The 21,629-nt window shown below is 45.1% G+C and overlaps 1 protein-coding gene across 1 annotated transcript; it reads right to left on the bottom strand.

The window, feature by feature from the left end:
- Positions 1 to 1,192: 1,192 nt before the first annotated feature.
- On the bottom strand, positions 1,193 to 3,099 carry LOC123097591 (ricin B-like lectin R40C1). Its single transcript, XM_044519373.1, has 4 exons — positions 2,732 to 3,099; positions 2,055 to 2,564; positions 1,686 to 1,914; positions 1,193 to 1,480 (listed from the first exon to the last, which is right to left on the bottom strand). Coding segments are annotated over exons 1-4 (1,044 nt in total). The 5' UTR covers positions 3,035 to 3,099; the 3' UTR covers positions 1,193 to 1,478.
- Between the last annotated feature and the right edge of the window lie 18,530 nt (positions 3,100 to 21,629).

Genomic DNA, 21,629 nt, shown 5'->3' with positions numbered 1-21,629 from the left:
CACAACCCGCGACACGTTTGCGCCTGTTCAATGCCGAAGACGCATTACTGGATGGGACGGGACGGATATCTACCACGCCCGTTGAATGGCCCGTCCGTCCGTAAGCCGCCATTAAATAGGCTTAACGGCTGTGAAACCCACTCCGCCGCTGCGCATTGACGCACCCGAACGGTTGGTCTCACTGAAATTCGCTATTTAAAGGCGGCCACACCCGACCAACTCTATGCCAAGACAAGCCGCTCCACATCCTACTCCCTTGCATTGCATCTGCCATGACTGCAAGCGGCGAAGCTTGGCGAAGCTTTGTGGGAGAACCTTTCCACTGAGATGAAGCACGTGGTGGCCGCCCTTGCTGCCCCCGTGCCAGGCGGATCGAGACCGGTTTGCCGGCCAGCTCTCCCGAGGTGTCCGATGACGAGGACGACACCACGATGAAGACGGGCTCCGACGACACCGCCCCGGCTCCAGCACCTCCTGTGCACGCCGGCTTCACCATGGAGCATGCGCAAGAGCACTACAATGCCGCCATGACGGAGATGCAGCTTGCGTCAGCGCCTTTCGGCGTCCAGCGGGCGCAGGAGGAACAACGGTATAACCTGTTCCTCCTGGAGCAGCACCGGCTGACGGAGGGCCAGATCTGCGGCGAGCGAGGAGGCCGTGGCGACTATGGCCGATGCGAACCCCAATTTCGTCGCGGAGCAGCGTGCCATCTACGATGTCGTCCGCGCTGAAGCCGTCGCTCGCCAGGAAGCGGCCGTCATCGAGGCCCAGCTCCAGGGGATCGCGAAGGAGAACAACACCAGTTGCGCCTCCTATGCGTTGCCGACGAACTATCCGGCAGCAAGGTGGGACGACAACAGGGCGAGCGACACCATTTCCATCATGGACCTCACGGCGCGGACTCCTGCAAGAATGAGCAAGGCATGAAAGGCGACAAGGCCTTGTGTTCCATGTGGGTCAGTCCTTCTACGATGGACGAAGGACGTCGGGCGCCGCCGCCGTAGGATAGGTTTAGGATCGGGTCGCTGTAGGATAGGTTTAGTATAGATACGAAAACACACCTCGACATACAGTAGACATTGCTTGTTACGGTAAAGTTTCATATTTGCAGATTTCTTTAGTATTTTTAATTGTTTTTGCTTAATCTGGTGTAGGCAGGTTCCAGAAAACCGCACCGATTAAGATATACGAGTAGACAATAAAGACCATTCGCATAGATGAAAGGATTGCACCACAGTACAGAGGTTCTCATCACGATCCATGGTTTGAAAAACAAGCACAAGTGCCAAATGCTTATTACATCGGATAGCTCGCCATAGCAGGACACAACGACAGGACAGAAACTAAACACACACTCACGGACACATCACCAACCGCACACGACTTTTATTCTAACGACACGGCAACAGATCACAGGCCGATCTCTACCAACTCCGGGTCACGGTGGCGATCAACTCAGCTTCAGCAGCATGACACGTTTCTGCAAACACAAGCAACGATAAAAACACATTAATATTTTTGCCAAAAGGGAACGCAAATAATTCAAAAGATGGCAGATAGGCTAACTCCATCCGCTTCTACCGACTACTCCACCAGTTCATGGAGATGTTGTCAGTGTTAGGCGAAGATGGAGCAGTTAAGTTCTCCACTAGCAAGCAAATGGGAGCGAGTGAGGGGGCACTTACACCAGGGAAGGATCTTCCAGCGCTGGTTGTCGCCCTCGCACCACTTCCACAGCACGAGGGAGGTGCCGTCGCGCACGCCGCCGTGCTCCTTGTCGCCGTGGAGAGCGTCAAAGTTGAGGTAGATGTTATTCACCATGCGGATGCACCGGAAGCCGGCGCCCACGTCGCGGCTCTCAGTCCACAACACTGACTCGTCCTGGTAGTTGGCGTTGTATGGCACCAGCTTCACCTGTTGGATCCAACAGCAACAGCGAACCAAACATTTCTTGTTAACCATTTAGTCTCAATCTCTCAGATCTTACCCCAATGACACCAACAATTTCTATGCAAGTGACGAAAAAGATGTGAGTGGCTTGGATGGTTGCTTACAGGGTGGCCCTCGCCTTGGGAGTGCTTGATGGCCTCGCCTGTCACCTTGTTGACGAGGGCGAAGGCCGGGTAGCCTTCCTCGTCCTTGATGCGGTTGCTGTGCCTCATGTCCTTGAACCAGTGCTGGTACTCGTCGCGGGGGTTGGTGGGCGCGAGGACCACAGCGCCGTTGCGGACGGTGGCGCTGAAGCCGTCGTCTGCCTTGCAGAAGATGCGCACGGTGGGCTCTGAGGAGCCGCCGCGGGGGGCGTTGGCGCTGCCTCCGGCGTAGGCCTCTTCGCCCCAGGGGAGGATCTTCCAGCTCTGGTTGTCGCCCTTGGCCCACTCCCAGAGGACGACGGTGGTGCCGTCGTGCACGCCGCCGTGGTCCTTGTCGCCGTTGAGGGCGTCGAAGTTGAGGCGGATGTTGTTCACCATGCGAATGCAGCGGAAGCCCTTGCCGACGTCGCTGCTCTCCGTCCACATCACGGACTCGTCGAGGTACTCCGGGTTGAATGGCACGAGCTTCACCTGCACACCCAAACAAATCATTCCGCTTCCATTACTGATAAGCGCTAAATAAAACGAATCTAGATTCGGAAACTGAACGGACGAACAGTTGAACCATGACAGGGGAATGTTTTCTCAAGAGAGAAAGAAAAATGAGAACCAGAGAGGGGAAAGAGAAGATGACGAACCGGGTGGGACTGGCCGAGCGAGTGCTTGACGGCGAGGCCAGTGGCCTTGTTGACGATGGCAAAGGCGGGGTTGCCCTCCTCGTCCTTGATCTGGCTGCTGAAGCGCATGTCCTTGAACCAGTGCTGGTGCTCGTCGCGGGGGTTGGAGGGGGCGAGGACGACGTTGCCGTCGCGGACGGAGAGGCAGTAGCCCTCGTCAGCCTTGCAGAAGATCTTGAAGGTGGGCTGGTTGCCGCCGGCGGCGGCCGGAGCGTGGGCCGGGGGGTTCTGGCCATGGTGGCCGTGGTGACCGAAGCCGAACATGGTGTGATCTCTCGGGGGTTTGCGGGACAGAAGGAGAAAGGTTCTGGACGGGGCGATGAGAAACTGCGTCCCTTGGGTCCCGTTTATAGAAGGGTGTGCCCAATCACTGCCTAGTAAAAAGAATCCAAGGCGGGTTGAATTATTGTTGTACTACTACTGGGCGTGAATGTCAGGACTCGATGACACGTGGGGTCCGCCAGCCGAAAGTTCTGGACGGTAGGCGTGAACCGTTCGCTTCTGCCAGATGTCAGTCCAAACGCATTTGATGTCTTTCAAAAAAAAAGTCCGAACGCTTTCAAAAAAAAAAGGACGGTGCAGTACCACGAGCTAATTTTTTCACTGTTGTCCACATTACTCGTAAAGAAATATAAGAGTTTTTTTACCATCTCGAAAGATTTAGGTAGAGTTATATTTTATTTTTACCATCCAACGACATTCCTAAAAAATCTCTGGCCAAATCAAATCTAAACATGAAAGCCGTCGAAGCACATAAACAGGGGCGCCCCAAATCGGTCCCAAACGTCCACACTGTCCGGCACCCCACATATCCAACAAAAATCTAGGATGCTAGAGGTCGCACGACATATGGAGTTGTTGCTCGAGCGGTCTTGCTACAACCGCGGTCCTGCGCCGCCCTCGTCCCAGCGCAACCGTGACGTTTAAATCGGACGCCGCATCAAGGAAGAGCCGTTGTCCCTGCTGGTAGTTGCCTCCGGCGCCACAAGGAGGTGGCGCCGCTGTCACAGCCCCGTCAGTAGTCCACGAACCAGTGGCACCCAGCGTGAAGGAGGACTCGTCCTCCCCAACAAATCGCCAATGCTCGCGACTGCCTCGCCTACTACCTCGACGACCGATGCTCGTCCTCCATAGTGGCCACGCCCTCCCGAGAAGCCTCCAAGGTAGAGCGGCGGAACACGCAATGCTTATCACCATTGGCATGGTCGAACGTGGCGCCGCCCTGGGTTCTAGCGGACCCCGTGCTCACGCAGCCCTGGGCATTAATATGTCGAGGACCAATCCGGAGATCTCTACACACTATCGTCGCTAGATTAGTGACCAACTCGACAAAGTGGAGTTGCCCAGATCTGAGCGGTTGGCCCGACTCAAAAGCAATGGTGGGTGGTGCAATCCGGACTCCATGGCCGATCGTCGCCGCTATGCGGAGGCAGCGGACTGGTTGTGTCGTAAGCGCGCTGCGACAGCAGATCAAGGCTGCCACAACCCCTAACAGGCCTTCCGCCACTAGAAGGACGGCGACGGATTGGTCGACAGCGGCGACGACAATGGAGGTTTCGTGGCCATGGAGGCCATGCTCACAAGGTCCCGTCTGATACCGCTCTTAATTTAGTTTAGGTTTAGTTAAAATTTGATTCAGTTAGTTAAAACTTTGTTAAATTCCATTTGTTTTAGTTGTAATATATCAAAATTTAAAAAATATCATCCGATTTAGCATGAATTTTTTTTCATTTTCTAAAAGATCCATTTAAAATGAGATAAACATCTAGTGAGTGCGGTTGGATGGAGTCCATCCCTCAAACATTTGGTGAGGTTCGGTTTGATGATCCGTGTTGAAGTTACCCTAACTCGTTATATGTGCAAGTCGTTTGTTACTCCAATGCTTGATTTGTGCCTTTAGGGCATCTCCAACACCATCCGCTAGAGCACACAAACTATTTATCCACGGATTGGTCCTGACTCATTCACGGATACGGATACAAGAGTTCGTCATCCAACTGCATCCCCTAAATGTCCGCCCATGTCCAACCTGTCCGCGGAAATAAGTGGATAGTTGCCACTTGGTTTACGCACTCAACTTCAATCAACAATGCATGAGGACGAAGCTCTTCTCCAGCTTCAAATACTAGTTGCACGCATAGGAGGGCTGAAGGAAATATGCCCTAGAGGCAATAATAAAGTTGTTATTTTATATTTCCTTATATCATGCTAAATATGTATTATCCATGCTAGAATTGTATTAACCGGAAACTTGATACATGTGCGGGTACATGGACAAAACACCGTGTCCCTAGTAAGCCTCTACTAGACTAGCTCGTTAATCAAAGATGGTTAAGTTTCCTAACCATAGATATGTGTTGTCATTTGATAAACGGGATCACGTCATTAGGAGAATGATGTGATGGACATGACCCATCCGTTAGCTTAGCATATTGATCGTTCAATTTTATTGCTATTGCTTTCTTCATGACTTATACATATTCCTTTGACTATGAGATTATGCACTACTGCAGGATGCTGCTAACGCGACACTACGATCAGAGACCCTTCGAGAAACTATGTGCGATGGAGTAATCGCAAACGGTGGTGTATGAAAACCGTCAAAAAAGGTGAAAAATGTTTGCGATAGAGGATGCATCAAACACGGTTCAGATTTTAGTTGCGTGTGCGATTCAGGCCACACGGTTAACCCGTTCGAACTGTTTGCGATGAGGCAGAACAACAGAAACGGGCAGCCATATCAATGTGTGTGCGGTATACGGCATACAGTTCGCTCCGATGAACCGTTTGCTATTAGGGAGTGCAACATAAACGGTTAGCCACATCAAGGTGTGTGTGATATAGGGCATACGGTTCACTCGGACGAACTGTTTTCGATTAGCGAACGCAACAGAAACAGTTCAACTTAACAAGATGTGTGTCATACGTGGCAAACAGCCGACTCGGATGAACTGTTTGCGATGAGAATTTACAACACATACGGTTAATACAGTTAGTTCGTGTGCGATTCTGTGTGTACAAAAAACTTTGAAAAATGCAAACTAGTTGCTTGCGGTGGCTAGGAGTATCACACACGATGCGTCTGCGAGTATTCGTGTGCGATGATTAGTAAGTTACACATGTATTTCCTTATGTTAACACTTGTGTGATAAATAACACGTGGCACCGGCTACGATATTTGGGTTGTGTGTGTGCTCCACTTTGTCTTCCCGCACTCCAGCGAATGCTTCCCACGCTCCACATGGGTGAACTGTAAAATCCACGCCTATTCCCTCACCGGTTTTCCGCCACCAGCTAACGGCTTGCTGCATATAACCCAGGCGGCAACGCACCGCCGCGACACTGTGCGAAGATCTAGTCCTCACCCATCTACCATTAGTTATTCCAAGCATGCCAGGCAACGACCAAAGCTTCAACGTTGACGCCTACCTGCGTTACATCTTCGGCAAGGAGAACGAGCCGGAGCAGGTCGGGGAGCAAGAGCTTCATCGGCCGGTGTAGGCACCATGGCCCATCGGCAGCGATATCGGCGTCACAGTCCTTGGGAGCACAATTGACATATTGTAGAGGAGGTGTGATGAGCAGTTTGCCATCCATCGTGCAAAAGATCCAGAGCTGCTCGGCGACATGATCGACGACCCACCCAAAGAATCGCCGTCACCAGTGCTCATCGAGAGCCTGATGCCCCGCAAGGAATGGGCACAGGACCTCTGTGATTCAGTCAAGACAAAGGCAGCCTACGGCTTCATCATTGCCCGCGGCGGCCGTGTCAACCTCGATCCCGATGATGTGGTGGCCAGGCTCGAGCGCATCCTTGGTGGAGGTGACGTCCCCGACGAAGTAGAACATCGCCAACGTGATATCTTGAGGATGCAGGTGATTAACAGAATTTGCTACCAGGCCAGAGACATGGAAATGGAGCGGTTCCGCGGAGTTGTCATGCACGCGATTGCACGCTGTCAAGCTCTTCTGGAAGAGGCCCAGCAGCCCCAAGAGCCTCCCATCAGCGCCAGCAGCTCCGTAGGCGGAGGCGGGTCGGGACACTCGGAGTGAACGACCGCAAGGGTGCTATGCTGATCATGGAGTCCGAGAAGACCATCGTCGGAAGGCCGCCAGCTCAACCTTTTAGCTTATATTTTATTATAATTGTATGCATATGTAGGTTGTGAGTGTTCTGGGCCTTGTTGCATTTGGCATTTTAAATTATCCTGAACATGTAAGACAATTATTAAGAATTATTAACAGTTGTCATTGTAACTTTGCCTCAACGGCGAGCAGAGCGCGCGCAGGGACGCTAGAGCGGAGCGTGCCGTGGCCGCCTCAACAGCAAGCAACCACGTGGTCAACCTTCTGCCATCAATAAATTTTGACCTTGTTTCTTGTCACATTGCTGATTACAACGCAATAAGTAATTGCAAATCTATTCACACCTCTCAAACTAATATGTGTTCACACTTAGCACCGGGCTATAAAAATTACCCACTCAAAAATTACTTCACAGTTCCTCTCCTTATCACCCACAAAACTGGTTTTCTCTGTCAAGTCGTTCCGCCATGACCGGTAGGAGGAGTTTAGGGTGGACATATAACTAGGCAGCAAAGACCAAGGCCGCGGAAGCACTAGAGAGGTCCCGCCGCGAAGCCGCAGCAGAGATGTCCGGCGGAGCCCTCGAACGAGCTCTCACGGGCACGCGAGGGCTCTCACAAGCGCATTCGCGGCGTCGGCCATCGCGACGAGCTTGCGTTCCTGAAGTCATTCGCTGGCGACGACGACATTCTCGCTGGCGTCACTATGCAGCAGGAGCTGGTCGACGGCTTGATGAAGCTGCTCAAGATCAGTGATGCCTCGGTTGACAAGGCGACCGGCCTTGTCGAGCAACTCATGGATGACAATGCGAAGCTCCTCAAGTTGGTCGCCGAGAAGGAGGAGGAGGCCGCCGGATGGAAGATGCTGCATGAGCAGAGCAGTGCCTCGGAGATAACGCTGAAAGCGGTCGTCGAGGAACTGATGGGTGGCTTGAGGAAACTCCGGATCGATCGCGAGCAGGAGGTGGAGGAATCTGTGGCTACTTTCAAGCAAAGTCGTGAGGAATTGAAGAAGGAGCTGGAGGATTCCGCCGCCCGGCGATCCATCGACGAGTGGAGACAGTAGCGACCCAGATCATTGTCTGCAATTTCCTTCTTCTCTTGCCCCCGTGTCTTCCGGGCTTTGCCGCATGTGGCATTTTAAATTATCCGGAATATGTAAGACAATTATTATGTGTGATACGTCTCCAACGTATCTATAATTTATGAAGTATTCATGCTATTATATTATCCATCTTGGATGTTTTATGGGCTTTACTATGCACTTTTATATTATTTTTGGGACTAACCTATTGACCCAGAGCCCAGTGCCAGTTCCTATTTTTTCCCCTGTTTTAGTGTTTCGAAGAAAAGGAATATCAAACAGAGTCAGAACGGAATGAAACCTTCTGGAGAAGTTATTTTTGGAAAGAAAGCAACCCGCACGTCAGGAAAGCAACGAGGGAGGCACGAGGCAGGGGGCGCGCCCACCCCCCTGGGCGCGTCCTCCCCCCTCGTGGGCCCCTCGTGGCTCCCCTGACGTATTTCTTCTGCCTATATATATATCCATATACCCTAAAATGATCGGGGAACAGAATAGATCAGGAGTTCCGCTGCCGCAAGCCTCTGTAGCCACCAAAAACGAATCGGGACCCTATTCCAGCACCCTGCCGGAGGGGGGATCCCTCACCGGTGGCCATCTTCATCATCTCGGCGCTCTCCATGACGAGGAGGGAGTAGTTCACCCTCGGGGCTGAGGGTATGTACCAGTAGCTATGTGTTTGATCTCTCTCTCTCGTGTTCTTGATTTGGCACGATCTTGATGTATCGCGAGCTTTGCTATTATAGTTGGATCTTATGTTGCTTCTCCCCCTCTACTCTCTTGTAATGGATTGAGTTTCCCCTTTGAAGTTATCTTATCGGATTGAGTCTTTAATGATTTGAGAACACTTGATGTATGTCTTGCCGTGCGTATCTGTGGTGACAATGGGATATCACGTGATTCACTTGATGTATGTTTTGGTGATCAACTTGCGGGTTGCGCCCATGAACTTATGCATAGGGGTTGGCACACGTTTTCGTCTTGATTCTCCGGTAGAAACTTTGGGGCACTCTTTGAGGTTCTATGTGTTGGTTGAATAGATGAATCTGAGATTGTGTGATGCATATCATATAATCATACCCACGGATACTTGAGGTGACATTGGATTATCTAGGTGACATTAGGGTTTTGGTTGATTTGTGTCTTAAGGTGTTATTCTAGTACGAACTCTAGGGCTGTTTGTGACACTTATAGGAATAGCCCAACGGATTGATTGGAAAGAATAACTTTGAGGTGGTTTCGTACCCTACCATAATCTCTTCGTTTGTTCTCCGCTATTAGTGACTTTGGAGTGACTCTTTGTTGCATGTTGAGGGATAGTTATATGATCCAATTATGTTATTATTGTTGAGAGAACTTGCACTAGTGAAAGTATGAACCCTAGGCCTTGTTTCAAAGCATTGCAATACCGTTTACGCTCACTTTTATCATTAGTTACCTTGCTATTTTTATATTTTCAGATTACAAAAACCTATATCTACCATCCATATTGCACTTTTATCACCATCTCTTCGCCGAACTAGTGCACCTATACAATTTACCATTGTATTGGGTGTGTTGGGGACACAAGAGACTCTTTGTTATTTGGTTGCAGGGTTGTTTGAGAGAGACCATCTTCATCCTACGCCTCCCACGGATTGATAAACCTTAGGTCATCCACTTGAGGGGAATTTTCTACTGTCCTAGAAACCTCTGCACTTGGAGGCCCAACAACGTCTACAAGAAGAAGGTTGCGTAGTAGACATCAAGCAGTTTCTGGCGCCGTTGCCGGGGAGGCTAGGTAAGCGGCGCTCACATCCCGTCAACTAAGCTCTTTTCTGGCGCCGTTGCCCGGGAGGTGAGTGCTTGAAGGTATATCTTTAGATCTTGCAATCGTATCTTTTTGTTTCTTGTTTTATCACTAGTTTAGTTTATAAAAGAAAACTACAAAAAAATGGAATTGAGTTTGTCTCATACGCTTCATCTTTTTAATATCTTTCGTGAGTATGATGGAAAGGAAAATTTTGCCAAAGTGTTAGAAGAAGAATGCATTAAAATGTTTGGCACTAAATCTTTGAATGATGAGCATGATTGCAATGTTGTTAGTATGAAATCCTTGAATATCCATGGTACTAATGATGATTGCACTAGTTATGATGAAAATGTCTCCTATAAACATGTTAATTTTTGTGGAGTGCATTGGGTTTGCAAGTACACACCAAATAGGGAAGATAGATATTGCAAGAGGCATAAGCACTTAGAAACTAAATTGTTGCAAGAAAGGCTAGATGTTTATGCTGAAGATTTAAATTTTCTTGGCCGTACTTGTGGACTTTGCAATGAACAGGGTCATTTAGCTATCCGATGCAAATTGTTTCATGATCTAATCGTGTCCAAAAATTGTGATGACTTGATTTCCCTTGCACATTATAATGAACTTAGTTTGCTTATGGGTACGAAGAAATGAAACGTATAACTAAGCATCTTCCAGAATTTGCCCATTATAAACTTCTTGGTTTTGATCTAGAGAAGATTTATATGTATTGTGCAGTGAATTGCATTGAAAATCCTTATATTGCCAATTACACAAAGAAAATAAAACAAATAGAAGATGAATAGAATATTAACGAAAGGGAAGAGACTTCCCAATATTCTCCTATTGTTTCTTATGATGATCAGGTAACGAGGAGGAGCCTTCTATTCAACCAATCTCATTAATAAGGAGCTCAAAAAGGAGGATTGAACCCACACATGATGTGGTGAAGAAGAAGAAAAGAAAAAGGAAGAGAGGTAAAAAGTTATCTCTCCCAAATAATGTTGCTCCTATTATTGTTGTGCCTCATTAAAATGAATAAAAAATAATTGTGGAAGATGATGCACTTGATGATGATCTCGTTATGCCTATTGCTTGTTGTGATGATTATGATTGGGAAGATAATGATACTTCTTATGATCTTGAAAATCTTTTTGGCACTTGCTTGGAAGAATATGATAATTGCTATACTATTGGTGCTATCCATACTATTAATGATGAGAGTGATTATGCTTATGATATGAAAAGGCCCAAGCTTGGGGATGCTATGTTTGATGAAGATGATGTTTTTGAGAATATATTTGCTGCAATTAATGTTTGTCCCAAGCTTGGGGATGCTACGTTTAATGAAGATGATATTTTTAGTCTCCCAAGTTTTGATATGCAAATTTATAATGATGATAGCATGCCTCCTACTTATGATGATTATATTGATGAAAGTGGGTTTGGAAGAGTGTCAACTTTAGGAAGTAATGATCCCACTATTTTGGAGGATGTTGAATCTTATAATATTTATGAAAGTGGATTTGGAGAGGTCATGACTTTATTTAGTGATGTATCCACTATTTGGAAGAGGTTTCAATCGATTATGATGAGAACAAAGTTGCTACTTATGATGATTATTGTGATGAAACTTATGCTATAAAAAGTAGTGATGATTATATTTATAAAACTTGTCATGATTATGATTACCCTTTTCTGAACATTACTCTTTTAATGTGGAAACAATTTATAGTATTCAAGTCTCTTATGAAACTCCCACTATTCCGAATGAGAAGAATTTTGCTTATGTGGAGAGTAGTAAAATTTCTATGCAAGTAGATCATGAAAAGAATGCTTTAGGTGCTGGTTATATTGTTGAATTCATTCATGATGCTACTGAAATTATTATGAGGGAGGAATATATGCTTGTAGGAATTGCAATAATATCAAGTTTCCTCTCTATGTGTTGAAAATCTTGAAGATTTGCTCGTTTTACCTTCCTATGCTAGTTGATTGTTGTTCCCATAAGTTGTTTGCTCACAAAATCCCTATGCATAGGAAGTGGGTTAGACTTAAATGTCCTAGTCATATTATTCATGATGCTCTCTTTATGTTTCAATTCTTATCTTTTATGTGAGCATCATTGAAATCATCATGCCTAGCTAGGGGCGTTAAACGTTAGCTCTTGTTGGGAGGCAACCCAATTTTATTTTAATTTCTTGCTTTTTGGTTCTGTTTAGGAATAAATAATCCATCTAGCTTCTGTTTATATGTGGTTTTATGTTTTAATTAGTGTTTGTGCCAAGTAGAACCTTTGGGAAGATTTAGGTGAAGTCTTTATGATCATGCTGTAAAAACCAGAAACTTTAGCGCGCACGAGATTAGCTAAAACTTTTTACTGGAGAGTGATATTTAGTTGATTCTTTTTGCATATGATTACTAGACAAATTCCCCAGGTCCACCAATTTATTTTAGAATTTTTGGAGTTTCAGAAGTTTGCGTTAGTTACAGATTACTACAGACTGTTCTGTTTTTGACAGATTCTGTTTTTCATGTGTTGTTTGCTTATTTTGATGACTCTATGGCTAGTAAAATAGTTTATAAACCATAGAGAAGTTGGAATAAAGTAGGTTTAAAACCAATATAAATAAATAATGAGTTCATTACAGTACCTTGAAGTGGTGTTTTGTTTTCTTTCGCTAACGGAGCTCACGAGATTTTCTGTTAAGTTTTGTGTTGTGAAGTTTTCAAGTTTTGGGTAAGATTAGATGGACTATGGAATAAGGAGTGGCAAGAGCCTAAGCTTGGGGATTCCCAAGGCACCCCAAGTTAATATTCAAGGATAACCAAGAGCCTAAGCTTGGGGATGCCCCGGATGGCATCCCCTCTTTCGTCTTCGTTCATCGATAACTTTACTTGGAGCTATATTTTTATTCACCACATGGTATGTGTTTTGCTTGGAGCGTCATTTTATTTTCTTTAGCTTTGCTTGCTATTTGAATAATATCCCAAGATCTGAAATTCTTAAATGAGAGAGAGTCTTCACATAGCTACGTAATTATTTAACTACTCATTGATCTTCACTTATATCTTTTTAGAGTAGTTTGTCATTTACTCGTGTGCTTCACTTATATCTTATGAGTAAATGGTTGAATGATTTGAATGTCATAAATCTGAAATTATATATGTTTCATATGCCTTTCCCATTGGGAGTAATGCCTTCACATATAAGAAGTAGAGGTGGTAATTTATTGAAGGTTAGCAAACATTGTATTGGTCACTTGAACAATTCATGAAAGAATATTAAAGGAAGAGATATTTCACATATAAATATACTATCTTGGACATCTTCTATGATTGTGAGCCCCATTAATTATTTTCAAACCTGAGCAAATTAGTTGAAGTTGGACAAGGAAGACAACATAATGAGTTATGCTTGGGTATATTTGTATAAGTTATATTGTTTGGATCCTCTAACATGTGGTGCTTGCTATTTAGAATCCTTTGCTAGCCAAAATATCTGTACTAAGCGGGAATACTGCTTGTGCATCCAAATCCTTGAACCAAGTTTCTTCCATGAGTGTCCACCATATCTACCTATATGCGGTATTTACCTGCCGTTCCAAGTAAATTTGCATGTGCCAAACTCTAAACCTTCAAATAATAATCTGTTTTGTATGCCCGAATCGCTCATGTAGCGACTACGGGTTAGCAGTATCTTCCATGCTAGATGGGTTATTCTCACGATGAGTGGACTCCGCTCATCATTCACGAGAAAATGGCTGGTAACTGGGATGCCCAGTCCCATGATCAAAAGATCAAAATCAAATAAAAATAATTGCAAACAAAACTCCCCCAGGTTTGATGTTAGTTGGAGGCACCCGTTGTTTCGGGCAAGCCATGGATTGATGATTGTTGGTGGAGGGGGAGTAAAATCTTTACCTTTCTGTTTGGGAACCGCCTATAATGTATGTAGTATGGAAGATATTGGGAACTCTTGGTCGTTATGTTGACAATGAAAGCATACCTCTCAAAATTATTTTCATCTCTGTTTTTGCTTCGAGCTCTGGCACCTCTGCAAATCCCTGCTTCCCTCTGCGAAGGGCCTATCTTTTACTTTTATGCAAGAGTCAGTAGTATTCCTTCTCATTCCAACCTACTCTTTAGTTGGCAAGCATCATATGATGGAAAGATCTAAGCATATATGGCCATTCAAATATATTTGATCATGAATTATTACTGTTGACATTACCCTTGAGGAAAAAAGTTGGGAGGCGAAACATTAAGCCCCTATCTTTCTCTGTGTTCGATGAATACTATTTGTTCTAAAAATATGCTTTGAGTGGTAGCAATCATGGAAGACTAAATGATAGTTGAGTATGTGAAGTTTGCTGAATCAAAGCTCTGACATAGACTCTTCCTGAAAATAAGATGAATTGTAATTGTTTGATGACTAATAACACGGTTTGTTAGTTTTCAAGAAAGTTTATGATCTATACTTTAACATGTGAATAGCTTGTTACTTGATCATGCAAAGTTCTATGAGTTGAGCTACTGTTATGACATATAATGATGCTAGAAAAGGTGATTGAAATTATCATTGATCAAACGTATGCACCTGCTAGCATTCACACTTCATAAATTCTTTCTTTTATCATTTACCTACTCGAGGACGAGCAGGAATTAAGCTTGGGGATGCTGATATGTCTCCAACGTATCTATAATTTATGAAGTATTCATGCTATTATATTATCCATCTTGGATGTCTTATGGGCTTTACTATGCACTTTTATATTATTTTTGGGACTAACCTAGAGCCTAGTGCCAGTTCCTGTTTTTTCCCTTGTTTCAGTGTTTCGAAGAAAAGGAATATCAAACGGAGTCAAACGGAATGAAACCTTCTGGAGAAGTTATTTTTGGAAAGAAAGCAACCCGGGGGACTTGGAGTGCACGTCCGGAAAGCAACGAGGGAGGCACGAGGCAGGGGGGCGCGCCCACCCCCCCTGGGTGCATCCTCCACCCTCGTGGGCCCCTCGTGGCTCCCCTGACGTATTTCTTCCGCCTATATATATATCCATATACCCTAAAACGATCGAGGAACAGAATAGATCGGGAGTTCCGCCGCCGCAAGCCTCTGTAGGCTCCAAAAACCAACCGGGACCCTGTTCCGGCACCCTGCCGGAGGGGGGATCCCTCACCGGTGGCCATCTTCATCATCTCGGCGCTCTCCATGACGAGGAGGGAGTAGTTCACCCTCGGGGCTGAGGGTATGTACCAGTAGCTATGTGTTTGATCTCTCTCTCTCTCTCTCTCTCGTGTTCTTGATTTGGCACGATCTTGATGTATCGCGAGCTTTGCTATTATAGTTGGATCTTATGTTGCTTCTCCCCCTCTACTCTCTTGTAATGGATTGAGTTTCCCCTTTGAAGTTATCTTATCGGATTGAGTCTTTAATGATTTGAGAACACTTGATGTATGTCTTGCCATGCGTATCTGTGGTGACAATGGGATATCACGTGATTCACTTGATGTATGTTTTGGTGATCAACTTGCGGGTTCCGCCCATGAACTTATGCATAGGGGTTGGCACACGTTTTCGTCTTGATTCTCCGGTAGAAACTTTGGGGCACTCTTTGAGGTTCTATGTGTTGGTTGAATAGATGAATCTGAGATTGTGTGATGCATATCGTATTATCATACCCACGGATACTTGAGGTGACATTGGAGTATCTAGGTGACATTAGGGTTTTGGTTGATTTGTGTCTTAAGGTGTTATTCTAGTACGAACTCTAGGGCTGTTTGTGACACTTATAGGAATAGCCCAACGGATTGATTGGAAAGAATAACTTTGAGGTGGTTTCGTACCCTACCATAATCTCTTCGTTTGTTCTCCGCTATTAGTGACTTTGGAGTGACTCTTTGTTGCATGTTGAGGGATAGTTATATGATCCAATTATGTTATTATTGTTGAGAGAACTTGCACTAGTGAAAGTATGAACCCTAGGCCTTGTTTCAAGCATTGCAATACCGTTTACGCTCACTTTTATCATTAGTTACCTTGCTGTTTTTATATTTTCAGATTACAAAAACCTATATCTACCATCCATATTGCACTTGTATCACCATCTCTTCGCCGAACTAGTGCACCTATACAATTTACCATTGTATTGGGTGTGTTGGGGACACAAGAGACTCTTTGTTATTTGGTTGCAGGGTTGTTTGAGAGAGACCATCTTCATCCTACGCCTCCCACGGATTGATAAACCTTAGGTCATCCACTTGAGGGAAATTTGCTACTGTCCTACAAACCTGTGCACTTGGAGCCCCAACAACGTCTACAAGAAGAAGGTTGCGTAGTAGACATCAATGTGCGCCATTGTAAATTTGTCGCTGTATTATCCGTTGCCATTTATTTGTGGTCGTATTATCCGTTGCCCTATGTGGCAATTTAAATTAGGGCGGAATACTAGTTGAAAACACGAACAAAGCAAATGCTGCCATGGGATCACAAGCAAACACCCTTCGTCCAGGTGCTTTAATTAACCCATTAATGGAGAAGTTGTGAGCGAGGCGGGCGACGGCTGGTGCATGGAGGTCAAAGAGCTCGCTTCCCGGTGAGCAAGGGCGGCCTTGCTACTCGCACGTGTCCCGTCGAGCCTGCGAGGTGGACAGGATGCACGCGTCCCGTTGAGCCTGCGCGGCGGACTGCTCGCACGGGTCCCGTCAAAGCTGCACGGCAGACTTCTCGCGCTCGTCCCGTCTAATCAAACAGCTGGACGCACGCCACCGAGTATGGTTAAATTTCCACACGGTAAATATAATACAACCGTTTGCGATATTAATGTGTCAGTTTTTTTTTTCAGAAAGGACTTCGTTGGCTACTAATGTGTGCGCCTCTTCTCAAACTGGACGATTTATCTTACCACGGCATATATGTGCCATGTCATGAAACCATGCCAAGTTTCATGTTTTTTGGGTGACTTTTTTATTTACTGGTTTTTAAAAACCGAGATTCTCATTGTTTCAGGACGATGACAAGTTTGTAATTCATTCTCATTCCTTAAACGAGACCTAAACATGCACCCAATGACACATGTACGATTTCCCACCCATTTTGATTGACTGCAGCATGTGGTTGTAGTTCAAATTTGAATTATGGACTGCATTAAATGCATAGAAAACTTAGTAATTAGTAATATATATACAAAGGCCAAACGAACCCTGAACAATTTCAAATTTCAGCTCGTCACTCCTGTTATTCTATGTTGCCTGTAGAAAACAAAGTTCAAGGTGAGAAGAGGCATCGATTGTCGTTTCGCCCACAAGAGGGGCATGTTTCCCTGATGGAACCACGAGGGTTGCGACATGCTCCGGTTTGTAAAAGGCTTGTAATATAGCTTCGCCCAAATTGGACAATTATATATACCATGTAGTGACACCATATCAAGTTTCATGATTTCCTGGTGAGTTTTGGATTTACTGACATTTAAAAACCGAGATTCGCAATGTTTGTGGCCAGGCCAGGATGGCGAGACGGTTGAATTCGTTCCCTTTCGTTCCATGGGACCTAAACATGCACCCCAAGGAAACATGTACATTTTTTCTATCCATTTTGGTGCACTGTAGCATGTATTTGTAGTTAGGATTTGAATGCTGGACATTAAATGCCTAGAAAACTCAATTAATGAATAAAAAAGGTCAAACGAACCCTGAATAATTTCAAAGTTCAGCCCGAATCTCCAGTTGTTCCGTGTCGCGTGTAGAAGAAAATACGAGGCTAGAAGAGGGAGTGATTATCGTTTGGCCCACAAGGGGACACGTTTCCCTATCGAAACCACGAGGGTTCTTGCGACAGGCTCCGGTTTGTAAGAGGTTTGTAATAAAGCTTGGCCCAAATTGGCAATGTTTTTACCACGCCATATATGTGTCATGACATGACACCTTGCCACCTTTGATGACTTTCTGGTGAGTTTAGGATTTATGGGGACTTAAAAACCGAGATTCGAAATGTTTGAGGAAGAGCCAAGACACCTGTATGGTTGTAATTCATTCCCATTCCTGGCATGAGACCTAAACATGCACCCAAGGACACATGTATAATTTTTCTAGCCATTTTGGTGAACTGGAGCATGTATTTGTAGTTCAGATTTGAATTGTGGACATTAAATGCCTAGGAAACTCAATTAGTGTATAAAAAGGCCAAACGAACCCTGAATAAGTTTAAATTTCAGCATAGATATCCTGTGGTTCCATGTTGCCCGTGGAAGAAAATACAAGGCGAAAAGAGGCAGTGATTACGTTTCGCCCACAAGGGGAACACGTTTCCCTATCAGAACCACGAGGCTTCTTTGAGCGAAGCTCCAGTTTTTGTAAGAGGTTTGTAATAAAGCTTGGCCCAAATTGGACAATGTTTTTACCACGATATACATGTGCCATGACGTGACACTGTGCCACCTTTGATGACTTTCTGGTGAGTTTAGGATTTATGGGGACATAAAAACCGAGTTTCAAAATGTTTGAGTACGAGCCATGACACCAGTACGGTTGTAATTTGTTTCCATTCCTGGCATGGGACCTAAACATGCACCCAAGGACACATGTATAATTTTTCTAGCCATTTTGGTGAACTGGAGCATGTATTTGTAGTTCAGATTTGAATTATGGACATTAAATGCCTAGGAAACTCAATTAGCGTATAAAAAGGCCAAACGAACCCTGAATAAGTTTAAATTTCAGCATGGATATCATGTCGTTCCATGTTGCCCGTAGAAGAAAATACAAGGTGAAAAGAGGCAGTGATTACGTTTCGCCCACAAGGGGGGCATGTTTCCCTATCGGAACCAAGAGGCTTCGTTGAGAGAAGCTCCGGTTTGTAAGAGGCTTGTAATAAAACTTGCGCCACAATGGACGAAAAAATTCCTCGACATATAAGTGCGATGTCATGACACCATGGCAGGTTTCATGATTTTCAGCTTAGTTTTGGATTTACGGGGATTTAAAAACCGAGATTCTTCTCACGAAATGTTTTCAAATAGCACACGGTTCACTCACGAAAGCCGATATTCAATAAAAACTTCATGGAAACCATATTTTAAAGTTTCATAAAAATCTAAAAAAATGTGGGATGTCAAGAAGGTGATGTTTTATTGCGACACAAAATTTCAAGTTGAAAAACATTACGAGATGTGAGCTATGAAAAAGACAAATTCCGCCCTGAATAGTGACATTACTATTCGACGCTATTCAACACTGATTTTTTCTTTTTTCATAGCTCACATGTCTTAATGTGTTTCAACTTGAAATTTTGTGTGTCAATAAAACATCATCGTCTTAACATTCCACATTTTTTTGAAACTTCAAAACATCTTTTTCTCGTGGTTTTCACCGGTTTCCATCGAATGTTGGTTTCCGTATGATATCCCCCCCGCTGCGCGCACGAGATCTGAGTCCTGCGTTCTGACTGGCCAGAACCCAAACCCCACGGATCGTACGTGTGCACCGTTGGATGCTCCCAGATCGAACGGCAACCCTGAGCCCTTTCAACAGCACATGCAGTACATGGGTAAGCACTGTGCGCATGCGTCGTGTAGCTCACGCTTCCTTCTCTACTAGGTTTTCACTCAAAACAGGCTATTGTTTCTCACCACTCCTCTCATCGGTTTCCCGCCTCTTCTCCCAAATATGCATGATGTAGATGTTCATTTAATTCTTATAGTTCATCTCATCCAAAATCAATTAGTTTTCTAAAAAAACTATTTTAAGAATCATGGAATTGTGCATTGTAAAGGTAAAAACAAATAGTGACAATTCATTTAGAAAAAAAAGGTTTGGGCAATTAAGATATGGAAGATTCTAGAGAACAAAGGAGAAGTGCTTGTGTTTAGAGGTTTGTGCATTATGCTTAAGTTCAACCATGGAGTCTTCTAGATTGTACATGTGGCAGAATCTGGTGGCATGTATATGATATCCAACGGCCAGTAGTGCTTGGATTTGCCATCTCTTTACCGTCGGATTGGCTTCATCCAATGAGCAACTTTCATATTTATTCTCACACTATATATGTGTATAGATGCATAGATGTATAGATGTATAGATATATAGATATATATAGATGTGTCCCATGCTAGACAAAATAAAGTTTGAGCGCATGCGTGGGGCGACCCCCCCCCCCCCCCCCCGCTGCCGCCTCGAAGTTGGGAAACTGACATCATAGGTATTGAACCAGGCTTGGGGTACGGTGTTCGGTTTGTAATGTACTTGGCGTGGCCCATCGAAGTTGTGCATTTGGGATTCAAACACATCATACACCATCGTACCCATACATATTTTCGGGCCGCATGCAGTGTATACGGGGTCTTCTGATCGACCACGTCTCCCTTGTGCAGTTTTTTGTGACGACACAGATATATGTGGGCTCCCCGAGTGTATATATATCATCCCTTTGACCGATAATGAGGGGTATGTGTTTGCCATGAATGGATTCCTCCTAGTTCATGTTAGGGCCGGTCACCGTCAAATGTCGGTCAACCAAAACTCGAGCTCATGCGTTGTCAGGATTCCCTCCTAGATGCTCGGATTGCTGGGCTTGACCTACATCAAACCCTGCGCTGAGGTAGGCACCACCTACATCAAACCCTGCGTTGTCAGGATTACCTCTCGTCCTTAACTACCTTGCCTTCATGGTTTTTGTCTATATCGAGTTGTAGGCACCACATCTAAATTGTACATTATTCTATATTGAAAACACACATCACCCCTTCCCAACGTACATCATTTTGGGCCGCATGCAAGAGGTGCTGGTTTTGTGGTCCCTCTCGTGCGATGTTTATGATGGTTCAATCAATTGGCCCAAGCGGTTTATCGACAACAACTACTGTCATTTGACCAAACGAAAGATTCATTGGTCCGTCTTATGGTAGGTCATGTCGACATGCATGTATGACCAAAGTATCGATCATTACGTGCATCCGCCCCGCTGACATGAAGTGGGAGGTGGTGGGCCAAGCATCCTAGCTAGGTACGACATTATGTCATTATATATATCCTAGCTAGGTGGTTGTTAGGGTGCTTTCGGGTTTGCGAGGCAGGTGCCACCAAAGTTATGCATTGTGTATTTAAAGTTTTAAACACCCCCAATATTCGTACATATATTTGGCCACTTCCAGGTGGTTCTTGACTTCTGGCCCCTCTCATCGATCTTCAATGACGCGCCCAACCGTGGGCCCGTGAGGTCAAAGTTGTGCATTGGAACTTTGAACATCACATACCACCCTTTTCTCTCATATATATTTGGGCCACATGCTGGTGTGGCTATCTTTTGACCCTCCCTAACGTTATATTTTGCTGCAAAGACTCTGATAATCCTCAACAGACACGAGGTATAATATCTAAACCGTGTACGATACAAGTGCGATGTGAATCACCACGACCGCGCAAGCGCGAGCAAATTAAGGTGGAGGTACTGGCTGTAACGCCCCGGATGTAACTTTCCGTATTTGTAACTCCAACTCTTGCCATTTTCAGCTATGTGTTATGATATTCCCTTCGTGGTCGGGTTTTGTTTTTCGTTTTGCATTTTGTTCATGTCATGCATCTCATATCATGTCATCACGCGCATCTCATTTGCATACGTGTTCGTCTTATGCATCCGAGCATTTTACCCGTTGTCCGTTTTGCAATCCGGCACTCCCACATGCACCGCGCACCCGGGTGTTAAACATTCTCGGAATGGACCGAGGTTTGCCAAGTGGCCTTGGTATACCACCGGTAGACCACCTGTCAAGTTTCGTTCCATTTGGAGGTCGTTTGATGCTCCAACGGTTAACCGGGTAACCGCAAAGTCATTTTGTGTGTTGCAGCAAAAAAACCCTCCAAACAGCTCAATAACCCATCTAAGTCCCTGCCATGCTCTCGTTCGTT

This window comes from Triticum aestivum, chromosome 4D (genome assembly GCF_018294505.1).
Source record: "Triticum aestivum cultivar Chinese Spring chromosome 4D, IWGSC CS RefSeq v2.1, whole genome shotgun sequence".
NCBI lineage: Eukaryota > Viridiplantae > Streptophyta > Magnoliopsida > Poales > Poaceae > Triticum > Triticum aestivum.
Note: the sequence above shows the minus strand (reverse complement) of the source record. Positions and strands in the feature narration are given on the sequence as shown.

Bases quoted from the DNA above. Each gene is read 5' to 3' on its own strand.
- LOC123097591 (XM_044519373.1), bottom strand. From the start codon at position 3,034: ATGTTCGGCTTCGGTCACCACGGCCACCATGGCCAGAACCCCCCGGCC. The intron at 2,565-2,731 runs GTTCGTCATCTT...TTGGGTGTGCAG, and splicing joins CGCTCGGCCAGTCCCACCCG to GTGAAGCTCGTGCCATTCAA. The intron at 1,915-2,054 runs GTAAGCAACCAT...TGGATCCAACAG, and splicing joins CCCAAGGCGAGGGCCACCCT to GTGAAGCTGGTGCCATACAA.